The following is a 13,301-nucleotide window of genomic DNA, read 5'->3' as shown; positions in this document are numbered from 1 at the left end:
GCTTTCACGAAAGGTCTCTGCACATATATATCTGAGTGGCTTCAGTTGTCTGTATCCGCCAGATGTCAGTGACCGGCCAAGGGTACACGCCTTCGCTATAAGGAAATAACTAGACAGCAGGGAGTTTGTGCCGCAGGAGATTTCATCAAAGTTTTTTTTTTCTTTTTACATTTTATTTTAACAGAATAGTCTAAAGGCAAATATAACAAGAACAGTTAACCATTTTAACGCAATTATTTGATTTCAAGGGTCAAAATGTATACATTTGATGCTAAACATTGAATAGGTTGATTCCAAATAACTTATTAGAACTGGGTAATGAATAAGACAAAACAGGGTAGAACATAGACACAGTAACAGGACATAAGACAAGAGGTAAGGGTGGGTTAGGAGTACATGACTAAAAGAAGTTGTAATCACTTAATCATGAGTATTGCGATAATGTATGAACATATTCTATTTTCTATCAAATGTATGTAATTAGTGAAATGAAGAAGCACAACATGTTTCCATTCGATGGATGGAGCGGATAGAATTCCACCAAGTATTATGCGATAGTTACATGTAATATTTTGAAAAGCAACACTTATAAACAAGTTTAGTAAAGAAGCAGAGTCAATATGTCTTATCGCTGGGTTAACAATAGAGGCAATCATGAGATTGGCAAGCGTTGGCGGTTCTGCTAAATGAAAGATTGGTTACATGCGCGACCATATTTTGGACTGAAAAGCATGAACATATTTACAATTGAAAATTAAATGAGTAAAATATGCATTGGGTTCAGAACATGACCAGCAGTTGCTGGATAAACTATGTACATATTTGGCGATCAAAGTTTTTTTAACAGATTTTGCCCCAAATAGATGTGGGCGCTAGGATTAGGCTAATAACTAATGCGCATATCTCCAGCCAAAAGGAACTCGGGAGTCTCCCATTTCTCACATTCCCCCAATCAAGGCATTGCTACAGGTCTTTGCTTTCTTTAGTGCTCTTCTTGGCAAGTCGCCTAAAAGGTGCCGCGACCCGCCACAGACAGACAGGAATGTGTTTCCATTTCCAAACACAGCGCCACATTCAGGAGATAAAAGAAGTGAGGCTTCAAAAATACATATTTAAAAAAAAACACATTTCTCAGGAATCACAGGCCGGTTTTATACTTTTTATGTTTAGTTAAGAGTTTTAAAAGCTGCACCATTCACCACCGTGGTGGTCTAATAGGGCGGAGACTTGTCCGAAGAGTGGGCTGGAGTATCCAGTCCTTGGTCTGTGAGGCAATACCAAAGGGCGAGAGGAGAGGGTGGGGCAAAGAGAGAGCGTGATTAAAGGAAACAATGTGGTGGGGGATCCCACAAGGGCTGGCGTGGGGGAGGAGTTTGGGGGTGGGTATGGTGCCCGAGGGGGCGTGGTCTTGAGGGGGTGGGGCTGCTACTGGACATCTGAAAACTTTCTTTTAAAAAGAAAGTGCCATCAGTAAAGGCAATGCTGCTGTCGCAGGCACTTTTAAAACATTTTTTATTATTCCATTGTGGTTCATGGGCTTGGGCGGCTGACTCCGGCCGGATCCCGAGATCCGGCTACACGTCTGGTGCCGGATCTCGGATCCGCCGAGAGCCGGCCCAAAGACCAGCATTGTACAGGTCAAAAAGAGAATGAGGGCTGCGGGTGAGGTTTGTGGTAGTGTCCATGCCTGATGAGTCCGTGTGCAATAATCAAAGCGCAGCGCTGATCAGAAAGGGGCACTTTCTTAACGCGCCCGAGAACGAGCTTACGCCGGTGTGGGCAGCCTGTAGTACTCACAGAGAAGTCCTGAAGTGGTTCAGCGAATGGTTGCATGAGGAGCAAGAGATGTGCTTCGGGGTTCCCTGGAAGCGTGGAGGCCTGTTTGTCTGTAAGGTGTTACCATAACCTGACAGACCCCAGAGAGATCCATCTGGGCTGGCCCAGCTGACGGCAAGAGACAACAGAGCCCAGCATGGGCTGTTTGCACTGCAAATCAATTGGGCACACAGGGCACGGGAAAGGAAGTGCATATGCCCCCGCTTCGAGGACTATACTTGCCAGGCCAGACAGCACTGCACCCGTCTCTGGCTAAATGCCGCAGAGGGAACAACAACCTAAATCATTAACAGGGACTGCCTGCCCCCTTTGCTGATAGGTTGGGTCGTTCTTTATAGAGTGAGAGGTCTTCTAACCTGATTTGCGAGAGCTATTAGTTCTCCGCTGGCGCCCCACAAATAGTTCTCCGCCAGGGCCCCGCTCTTTGTGATGCCCTACTCACCCCATTCAGCTGAGACTGATTCCTGTAGGTGCAGGCGAGCCCCTCACATGATTTGCGTGAGCTAGTAGTTCTCCACCGGGGACCCACTCTTGAGATGCCCTACTCACCCCATTCAGCCGAGCCGGATTCCTTTAGGTGAAGGCAAGCTCCTCCCATGATTTGCGTGAGCTAGTAGTTCTCCACCGGGGACCCGCTCTTGAGATGCCCTTCTCACCCCATTCAGCCGAGCCTGATTCCTTTAGGTGCAGGCGAGCTCCTCACATGATTTGCGTGAGCTAGTAGTTCTCCGCCGGGGACCCGCTCTTGAGATGCCCGACTGACCACATTCAGCCGAGCCTGATTCCTGTAGGTGAAGGCGAGCTCCTCACATGATTTGCGTGAGCTAGTAGTTCTCCACCGGGGACCCACTCTTGAGATGCCCTACTCACCCCATTCAGCCGAGCCGGATTCCTGTAGATGAAGGCAAGCTCCTCGCATGATTTGCGTGAGCTAGTAGTTCTCCGCCGGGGACCCGCTCTTGAGATGCCCTACTCACCCCATTCAGCCGAGCCTGATTCCTTTAGGTGCAGGCGAGCTCCTCGCATGATTTGCGTGAGCTAGTAGTTCTCCGCCGGGGACCCGCTCTTGAGATGCCCTACTCACCCCATTCAGCCGAGCCGGATTCCTTTAGGTGAAGGCGAGCTCCTCGCATGATTTGCGTGAGCTAGTAGTTCTCCGCCGGGGACCCGCTCTTGAGATGCCCGACTGACCACATTCAGCCGAGCCTGATTCCTGTAGGTGAAGGCGAGCTCCTCGCATGATTTGCGTGAGCTAGTAGTTCTCCGCCGGGGACCCGCTCTTGAGATGCCCTACTCACCCCATTCAGCCGAGCCTGATTCCTGTAGGTGAAGGCGAGCTCCTCGCATGATTTGCGTGAGCTAGTAGTTCTCCGCCGGGGACCCGCTCTTGAGATGCCCGACTGACCACATTCAGCCGAGCCTGATTCCTGTAGGTGAAGGCGAGCTCCTCGCATGATTTGCGTGAGCTGGTAGTTCTCCGCCGGGGACCCGCTCTTGAGATGCCCGACTCACCCCATTCAGCCGAGCCGGATTCCTTTAGGTGAAGGCGAGCTCCTCGCATGATTTGCGTGAGCTGGTAGTTCTCCGCCGGGGACCCGCTCTTGAGATGCCCGACTGACCACATTCAGCCGAGCCGGATTCCTTTAGGTGCAGGCGAGCTCCTCGCATGATTTGCGTGAGCTGGTAGTTCTCCGCCGGGGACCCGCTCTTGAGATGCCCGACTGACCACATTCAGCCGAGCCTGATTCCTGTAGGTGAAGGCGAGCTCCTCGCATGATTTGCGTGAGCTAGTAGTTCTCCGCCGGGGACCCGCTCTTGAGATGCCCTACTCACCCCATTCAGCCGAGCCTGATTCCTGTAGGTGAAGGCGAGCTCCTTGCATGATTTGCGTGAGCTAGTAGTTCTCCGCCGGGGACCCGCTCTTGAGATGCCCGACTGACCACATTCAGCCGAGCCTGATTCCTGTAGGTGAAGGCGAGCTCCTCGCATGATTTGCGTGAGCTAGTAGTTCTCCGCCGGGGACCCGCTCTTGAGATGCCCTACTCACCCCATTCAGCCGAGCCGGATTCCTTTAGGTGAAGGCGAGCTCCTCGCATGATTTGCGTGAGCTAGTAGTTCTCCGCCGGGGACCCGCTCTTGAGATGCCCGACTGACCACATTCAGCCGAGCCGGATTCCTTTAGGTGCAGGCGAGCTCCTCGCATGATTTGCGTGAGCTGGTAGTTCTCCGCCGGGGACCCGCTCTTGAGATGCCCGACTGACCACATTCAGCCGAGCCTGATTCCTGTAGGTGAAGGCGAGCTCCTCGCATGATTTGCGTGAGCTAGTAGTTCTCCGCCGGGGTCCCGCTCTTGAGATGCCCGACTCACCCCATTCAGCAGAGCCTGATTCCTGTAGGTGAAGGCGAGCTCCTCACATGATTTGCGTGAGCTAGTAGTTCTCCGCCGGGGACCCGCTCTTGAGATGCCCGACTCACCCCATTCAGCAGAGCCTGATTCCTGTAGGTGAAGGCGAGCTCCTCGTATGATTTGCGTGAGTAGGCGCAGCCTGGGTCTGATTATTCTGGTTGTAAGGATACTCCCCACACCATGTGAGTGAATAAGGGCTGTCTGGGTGTGACTCTTTGAGGTGTAAGGACACTTGTGATACGTAATAAGTGGATAAGGGCACAATGGATCGGATACTTTGAGGTGTCATAGTGCGCTTCCCATTACACAAGTGTGTAAAACCACCCACGGTGTTGTTCTTTGAAGTGTAAAAAGAGTGATCCGTCATGATGTTAAGTGGTGAGAGGACTCTGTATGTTTGAGGTGAAAACGTTCTGGCATAATAAGAGTGGACAAGAGTAGCCTGAGCAGCCAGGGTCAGATTCCTTGTGGTGTAAGAGTTCTCCTCGCATACTAAGAGTGGACGTGAGTAGCCTGGGTCGGATTCCTTGTGGTGTAAGAGTTCTCCTCGCATACTAAGAGTGGACGTGAGTAGCCTGGGTCAGATTCCTTGTGGTGTAAGAGTTCTCCTCGCATACTAAGAGTGGACGTGAGTAGCCTGGGTGGGATTCCTTGTGGTGTAAGAGTTCTCCTCGCGAAAATAAGACTGGACGAGAGTAGCCTGGGTCGGATTCATTGTGGTGTAAGAGTTCTCCTCGCATAATAAGACTGGACGAGAGTAGCCTGGGTCGGATTCCTTGTGGTGTAAGAGTTCTCCCCGCATAATAAGAGTGGACAAGAGCAGCCTGGGTCGGATTACTTGAGGTGTAAGAGTTCTCCTTGCATAATAAGAGTGGACGATAGTAGCCTGGTTCGGATTCCTTGCGGTGTAAGAGTTCTCCTCGCGTAATAAGACTGGACGAGAGTAGCCTGGGTCGGATTCCTTGGGGTGTAAGAGTTCTCACATAATAAGAGTGGACGAGAGTAGCCTGGGTCGGATTCCTTGGGGTGTAAGAGTTCTCCTCGCGTAATAAGACTGGACGAGAGTAGCCTGGGTCAGATTCCTTGGGATGTAAGAGTTCTCCTCGCATAATAAGACTGGATGAGAGTTGCCTGGGTCGGATTCCTTGTGGTGTAGGAGTCCTCCTCGCGTAATAAGACTGGACGAGAGCAGCCTGGGTCGGATTCCGTGGGGTGTAAGAGTTCTCCTCGCATAATAAGACTGGACGAGAGTAGCCTGGGTCGGATTCCTTGTGGTGTAACAGTTCTCCTCGCATAATAAGAGTGGACAAGAGCAGCCTGCATCCGATTCCTTGAGGTGTAAGAGTTCTCCTCGCGTAATAAGAGTGGACGATAGTAGCCTGGGTCGGATTCCTTGCGGTGTAAGAGTTCTCCTCGCGTAATAAGACTGGACGAGAGTAGCCTGGGTCGGATTCCTTGGGGTGTAAGAGTTCTCCTCGTGTAATAAGACTGGACGAGAGTAGCCTGAGCAGCCTGGGTCGGATTCCTTGTGGTGTAAGAGTTCTTCTCGTGTAATAAGACTGGACGAGAGTAGCCTGAGCAGGCTGGGTCCGATTCCTTGCGGTGTAAGAGTTCTTCTCGTGTAATAAGACTGGACGAGAGTAACCTGAGCAGCCTGGGTCGGATTCCTTGCGGTGTAAGAGTTCTCCTCGTGTAATAAGACTGGATGAGAGTAGCCTGGGTCGGATTCCTTGGGGTGTAAGAGTTCTTCTCGTGTAATAAGACTGGACGAGAGTAGCCTGAGCAGCCTGGGTCGGATTCCTTGCGGTGTAAGAGTTCTCCTCGTGTAATAAGACTGGATGAGAGTAGCCTGGGTCGGATTCCTTGGGGTGTAAGAGTTCTCCTCGCATAATCGAGTGGACGAGAGCAGCCTGGGCCGGATTCCTTGAGGTGTAAGAGTTGCTGCTAACATAATGTGAGTTAACATTTTCAACATTACGCATGTACTTTTCTCTTTTTTTCAAAAAACGAATAACAGAACAAGTGGCCAAAGGCAAAGGCGCTAAGAAGAAGGGCTCTTCTTTCCAGACAGTGTCCGCCCTGCACCGGGTACGCTTGAGGGAAATGAGGGCGGAGCGTGGGGCTAGATGCCAATGGGTATAGAGGAGGTGGTGTGGGGGTATAGGGGCTGTGATGTGGGGTATAGGGGAGGTGGTGTGGGGTATAGGGGAGGTGGTGTGTGGCATAGGGGCGGTAGTGTGGGGTATAGGGATGCTGGTGTGGGGTATAGGGATGGTGGTGTGGGGTATAGGGGAGGTGGTGTGGGGCATAGGGGCGGTGGTGTGGGGTATAGGGACAGTGGTGTGGGGTATAGGACTGTGGTGTGGGGCATAGGGGCAGTGGTGTGGGGTATAGGGAAGGTGGTGTGGGGCATAGGGGCAGTGGTGTGGGGTATAGGGGAGGATGTTTAGGGTATAGGGGAGGTGGTGTGGGGCATAGGGGCGGTGGTGTGGGGCATAGGGGCAGTGGTGTGAGGTATAGGGACGGTGGTGTGGGGTATAGCGGCGGTGGTGTGGGGTATAGGGAAGGCGGTGTGAGGTATAGGGGCGGTGGTGTGGAAATACTCTGGCATTTACTACGCATTCTCCTTTTTCATCACGTTTCTCTCCTTCCACTTACCTCCCGTGCTTCGCAATGTCCCCTGCACCTCTTTCCTGCTCAGTCCTCATCTTCCTCGCGTCTCTCTCCTTCCACTTACCTCCCGTGCTTCGCCGTGTCCCCTGCACCTCTTTCCTGCTCAGTCCTAATCTTCCTCGCGTCTCTCTCCTTCCACTTACCTCCCGTGCCTCACCGTGTCCCCTGCACCTCTTTCCTGCTCAGTCCTCATCTTCTTCGCGTCTCTCTGCTTCCACTTACCTCCCGTGCCTCACCGTGCCCCCTGCACCTCTTTCCTGCTCAGTCCTCATCTTCCTCGCGTCTTTCTCATTCCACTTAGCTCCCGTGCCTCACCGTATCCCCTGCACCTCTTTCCTGCTCAGTCCTCATCTTCCTCGCGTCTCTCTGCTTCCACTTACCTCCCGTGCCTCACCGTGTCCCCTGCACCTCTTTCCTGCTCAGTCCTCATCTTCCTCGCGTCTTTCTCCTTCCACTTACTTCCCGTGCCTCACTGTGTCCCCTGCACCTCTTTCATACTTATTTCTCTTCTTCCTCGCGTCTTTCTCCTTCCACTTACCTCCCGTGCCTCACCGTGTCCCCTGCACCTCTTTCCTGCTCAGTCCTCATCTTCCTCGCGTCTTTCTCCTTCCACTTAGCTCCCGTGCCTCACCGTGCCCCTGCACCTCTTTCCTGCTCAGTCCTCATCTTCCTCGCGTCTTTCTCCTTCCACTTACCTCCCGTGCCTCACCGTGCCCCTTGCACCTCTTTCCTGCTCAGTCCTCATCTTCCTCGCGTCTCTCTCCTTCCACTTAGCTCCCGTGCCTCACCGTGCCCCCTGCACCTCTTTCCTGCTCAGTCCTCATCTTCCTCGCGTCTCTCTCCTTCCACTTACCTCCCGTGCCTCACCGTGTCCCCTGCACCTCTTTCCTGCTCAGTCCTCATCTTGCTCGCGTCTCTCTCCTTCCACTTAGCTCCCGTGCCTCACCGTGCCCCCTGCACCTCTTTCCTGCTCAGTCCTCATCTTGCTCGCGTCTCTCTCCTTCCACTTAGCTCCCGTGCCTCACCGTGTCCCCTGCACCTCTTTCCTGCTCAGTCCTCATCTTCCTCGCGTCTCTCTCCTTCCACTTACCTCCCGTGCCTCACCGTGTCCCCTGCACCTCTTTCCTGCTCAGTCCTCATCTTCCTCGCGTCTCTCTCCTTCCACTTAGCTCCCGTGCCTCACCGTGCCCCCTGCACCTCTTTCCTGCTCAGTCCTCATCTTCCTCGCGTCTCTCTCCTTCCACTTAGCTCCCGTGCCTCACCGTGTCCCCTGCACCTCTTTCCTGCTCAGTCCTCATCTTCCTCGCGTCTCTCTCCTTCCACTTAGCTCCCGTGCCTCACCGTGCCCCCTGCACCTCTTTCCTGCTCAGTCCTCATCTTCCTCGCGTCTCTCTCCTTCCACTTAGCTCCCGTGCCTCACCGTGCCCCCTGCACCTCTTTCCTGCTCAGTCCTCATCTTCCTCGCGTCTCTCTCCTTCCACTTACTTCCCGTGCCTCACTGTGTCCCCTGCACCTCTTTCATACTTATTTCTCTTCTTCCTCGCGTCTTTCTCCTTCCACTTACCTCCCGTGCCTCACCGTGTCCCCTGCACCTCTTTCCTGCTCAGTCCTCATCTTCCTCGCGTCTCTCTCCTTCCACTTACCTCCCGTGCCTCACCGTGTCCCCTGCACCTCTTTCCTGCTCAGTCCTCATCTTCCTCGCGTCTTTCTCCTTCCACTTACCTCCCGTGCCTCACCGTGTCCCCTGCACCTCTTTCCTGCTCAGTCCTCATGTTCCTCGCGTCTCTCTCCTTCCACTTAGCTCCCGTGCCTCACCGTGCCCCCTGCACCTCTTTCCTGCTCAGTCCTCATCTTCCTCGCGTCTCTCTCCTTCCACTTAGCTCCCGTGCCTCACCGTGCCCCCTGCACCTCTTTCCTGCTCAGTCCTCATCTTCCTCGCGTCTCTCTCCTTCCACTTAGCTCCCGTGCCTCACCGTGCCCCCTGCACCTCTTTCCTGCTCAGTCCTCATCTTCCTCGCGTCTCTCTCCTTCCACTTACTTCCCGTGCCTCACTGTGTCCCCTGCACCTCTTTCATACTTATTTCTCTTCTTCCTCGCGTCTTTCTCCTTCCACTTACCTCCCGTGCCTCACCGTGTCCCCTGCACCTCTTTCCTGCTCAGTCCTCATCTTCCTCGCGTCTTTCTCCTTCCACTTAGCTCCCGTGCCTCACCGTGCCCCCTGCACCTCTTTCCTGCTCAGTCCTCATCTTCCTCGCGTCTTTCTCCTTCCACTTACCTCCCGTGCCTCACCGTGTCCCCTGCACCTCTTTCCTGCTCAGTCCTCATCTTCCTCGCGTCTCTCTCCTTCCACTTACCTCCCGTGCCTCACCGTGTCCCCTGCACCTCTTTCCTGCTCAGTCCTAATCTTCCTCGCGTCTTTCTCCTTCCATTTACTTCCCGTGCCTCACTGTGTCCCCTGCACCTCTTTCATACTTATTTCTCTTCTTCCTCGCGTCTTTCTCCTTCCACTTACCTCCCGTGCCTCACTGTGTCCCCTGCACCTCTTTCCTGCTCAGTCCTCATCTTCCTCGCGTCTCTCTCCTTCCACTTACCTCCCGTGCCTCACCGTGCCCCCTGCACCTCTTTCCTGCTCAGTCCTCATCTTCCTTGCGTCTTTCTCCTTCCACTTACCTCCCGTGCCTCACCGTGTCCCCTGCACCTCTTTCCTGCTCAGTCCTCATCTTCCTCGCGTCTCTCTCCTTCCACTTACCTCCCGTGCCTCACCGTGTCCCCTGCACCTCTTTCCTGCTCAGTCCTCATCTTCCTCGCGTCTTTCTCCTTCCACTTACTTCCCGTGCCTCACTGTGTCCCCTGCACCTCTTTCATACTTATTTCTCTTCTTCCTCGCGTCTTTCTCCTTCCACTTACCTCCCGTGCCTCACCGTGTCCCCTGCACCTCTTTCCTGCTCATTCCTCATCTTCCTCGCGTCTCTCTCCTTCCACTTACCTCCCGTGCCTCACCGTGTCCCCTGCACCTCTTTCCTGCTCAGTCCTCATCTTCCTCGCGTCTTTCTCCTTCCACTTACTTCCCGTGCCTCACTGTGTCCCCTGCACCTCTTTCATACTTATTTCTCTTCTTCCTCGCGTCTTTCTCCTTCCACTTACCTCCCGTGCCTCACCGTGTCCCCTGCACCTCTTTCCTGCTCAGTCCTCATCTTCCTCGCGTCTCTCTCCTTCCACTTACCTCCCGTGCCTCACCGTGTCCCCTGCACCTCTTTCCTGCTCAGTCCTCATCTTCCTCGCGTCTCTCTCCTTCCACTTACCTCCCGTGCCTCACCGTGTCCCCTGCACCTCTTTCCTGCTCAGTCCTCATCTTCCTCGCGTCTCTCTCCTTCCACTTACCTCCCGTGCCTCACCGTGTCCCCTGCACCTCTTTCCTGCTCAGTCCTCATCTTCCTCGCGTCTCTCTCCTTCCACTTAGCTCCCGTGCCTCACCGTGTCCCCTGCACCTCTTTCCTGCTCAGTCCTCATCTTCCTCGCGTCTCTCTCCTTCCACTTAGCTCCCGTGCCTCACCGTGCCCCCTGCACCTCTTTCCTGCTCAGTCCTCATCTTCCTCGCGTCTCTCTCCTTCCACTTACCTCCCGTGCCTCACCGTGTCCCCTGCACCTCTTTCCTGCTCAGTCCTCATCTTCCTCGCGTCTTTCTCCTTCCACTTACTTCCCGTGCCTCACTGTGTCCCCTGCACCTCTTTCATACTTATTTCTCTTCTTCCTCGCGTCTTTCTCCTTCCACTTACCTCCCGTGCCTCACCGTGTCCCCTGCACCTCTTTCCTGCTCAGTCCTCATCTTGCTCCCGTCTCTCTCCTTCCACTTAGCTCCCGTGCCTCACCGTGTCCCCTGCACCTCTTTCCTGCTCAGTCCTCATCTTGCTCGCGTCTCTCTCCTTCCACTTAGCTCCCGTGCCTCACCGTGCCCCCTGCACCTCTTTCCTGCTCACACGTGTCTCTGCTTCTCAGGCTGCTCCTCAAGCCTTCACAGTGGCTTTCTAGCGCCTCGCCTTTTTCTTTCTCTCTGCTCTCTACCCCGTGCTTCTTTCTTTTATGCCACCTGACATTCCTTTTCTATTCTTTTAGGAAAACCTGAACAAGCTGATGACTAACCTGCGCTCGACACACCCCCACTTCGTGCGGTGCATCATCCCCAATGAGACCAAATCTCCAGGTCAGTCAGCCCATCTGCCAGTGTGGGGGACCCGCTCCCCCAGACCCATGCACCTCTCCGGCACAGATGCCACTGAGATCTGGGGGGCCTCGCAGTCCTGGGGGGGCGGTGGAATCCGGGCGGGCCTCCCCACCCACCCTACAGCACCCCTTCTCTGCTTCACACACTCAGCTCACCAGCGCCCCCCTCTGACATGCCAGGATAGTTTTGTTCCCTTCTCCCCGCTGCATCTTGTCCTTCCGTTCACCATTTTGTCTCTGTTGCGGCTGCAGGTGTCATGGATAACCGCCTGGTCATGCACCAGCTTCGCTGCAACGGTGTCCTGGAGGGGATCCGAATCTGCCGGAAGGGGTTTCCCAACAGGATCCTCTATGGAGACTTCCGGCAGAGGTGAGAGACCGTCTGAAGATCCACGCGTGCCTCTGAAGGAGAGGGGCGATTGCAGCAGACATGAAACTACCGCCCCTCCAGCAAAATGGCGCTCTTTATTATCATAAAGGAACTTGTGCGGGTGGTATGCAAGTGTGTTGAGAAGGGATAAGGGACCTCTCCAGTGACTTTTGGCACCCTACCTTTTTCTCTGTTGGAATTTTAACATGTAAAGGGGTACCTTCGGGCTATGCTCATTTGGGGAGTGAGGCAGCATGAACCCTCCCGAAAACCATAACATCAGGTTTCATGAAGTGGCTAGAGCGCATGGCCCTTTTCTGCTCCTCTGGGCGGCATCCATTTTGTCTCTGGAATCACACAAAGCACAATCTCTTGGGTCGATGTAGGAAATGGCCACCAAGGAATGAATGACTTACTTTCAAGGGGTTGGGAGGTCCCATGGTCTTTGATCTATGTGTCTCTTAAAACGCACCTCTTCAAAGACTCCCTCCTTCTCAATACCTAGGCCATCACGCTGCCCCCCCCCGACTCACTAGACGCTGTCAGCCTCTATAGCTGTACCCTCCTCTGTGCCCCTCTGTCTCCTACCCCCGCTACATATCTGTTCTGTTGTTACCTCTGGAAAGCACTCAATAAATACCACAATAATATATAATAATAATATCACTGACTCAGTTCACACCCTTGTAGTCCCATAAGGGATGTCATTGCAACTTGTTGATTTTGCGGTATAGCGTCCTTTCAGCGGCAGTCGGAATTTCGATGGGTTTTGTTATAAGTATTTTTTACCGAAAAAAACCTCAGCGAAATATAAAGGGGCGGTTGGGAAAGTGTATATAGGGGCAGGGAGATGGGAATAGGTAAAAAAACAATAGGGGAGCGGGAATTGGGGGGGAAACCCCCAAAAATAAAAATCAATTTCAATGAGTTTTTTCGGTAAAAAATACTTGTTAAAAACCCATCGAAATTCCGACCGTCAATGAAATGACACAGAACCAATTTTGCACCTCCACACATTTACTTCAATAGAATTGTGGGCAGACTCAGCTTCTCACATCTGTTTTTTGGAACAAAACCAGTAACATTGGCACTCCTTGGGGCATGGAAGGGGATATTAACACAAGATTCTCATTATCCACGAGCCCACGCCGTCCATCCAAACCCACTTCAGGGGAAAGGTAGTGTCTCTTCATACTGCAGGAACATGGCCAACCAATGCACTCTGCAAAACAATCTACTTTCAAGGCAACTCTTTTTCGACAAACATTGCCATGGAATATGGCTTCTGAACTAAAGTGGACTGGACTGCTCTCCCTCTCACATACTTTTTTCTTTCACATTTTCTTTGCAACCTGGAGCAAAGTAATTCATGGCTTTTCCTCAAATCCTCTTTGTTTACCGTGTGTGTGTGTGGATGTGTTTGTGTGTTGCGTGTGTGTGTTAAATCCTCTAATATTATGTGTACATGATCATCTCCTATACCGCTATGAGTTGCATGCAGGCAGCTACATAAGGTCTACTCTCAGTGACTGCACACGTGTGCTTCTCTATGAAATCAACCTCCACTATGTGTATTTGTGTGAATCTCTCTGAAATTGCATCTCTGTGGTTCAAGATGTGTGCACCTCCCTGGTTTGTGATGTCTCCGAATGTGTTCGGTTTTGAGTGCGGGAGAGGACTATGCCACGGAGGCCCTGACCAGCAGCACCATGTATGCCTTAGCGGAGGGAAAGGATGCTCTGCGACTCTCCGATAGCTTTGCTGTCATTTTGTTTCTTGCGACACGAGAACGGG

General features: G+C 53.1%; 1 protein-coding gene across 1 annotated transcript in view; it reads left to right on the top strand.

Moving 5' to 3' along the window:
* Nucleotides 1-13,301, top strand: part of LOC138521257 (myosin-7) — a 67,452-nt gene that overhangs the window by 33,823 nt on the left and 20,328 nt on the right. Inside the window, exons 17-19 of the mRNA XM_069633954.1 lie at nucleotides 6,261-6,331; nucleotides 11,030-11,117; nucleotides 11,390-11,507. Coding sequence (XP_069490055.1) covers nucleotides 6,261-6,331; nucleotides 11,030-11,117; nucleotides 11,390-11,507 — 277 coding nt within the window. The remainder of the gene's footprint in view (nucleotides 1-6,260; nucleotides 6,332-11,029; nucleotides 11,118-11,389; nucleotides 11,508-13,301) is intronic.

The sequence above is a fragment of the Ambystoma mexicanum genome, chromosome 13, assembly GCF_040938575.1.
Source record: "Ambystoma mexicanum isolate Mex_15411 chromosome 13, UKY_AmexF1_1, whole genome shotgun sequence".
Lineage (NCBI taxonomy): Eukaryota > Metazoa > Chordata > Amphibia > Caudata > Ambystomatidae > Ambystoma > Ambystoma mexicanum.
Note: the sequence above shows the minus strand (reverse complement) of the source record. Positions and strands in the feature narration are given on the sequence as shown.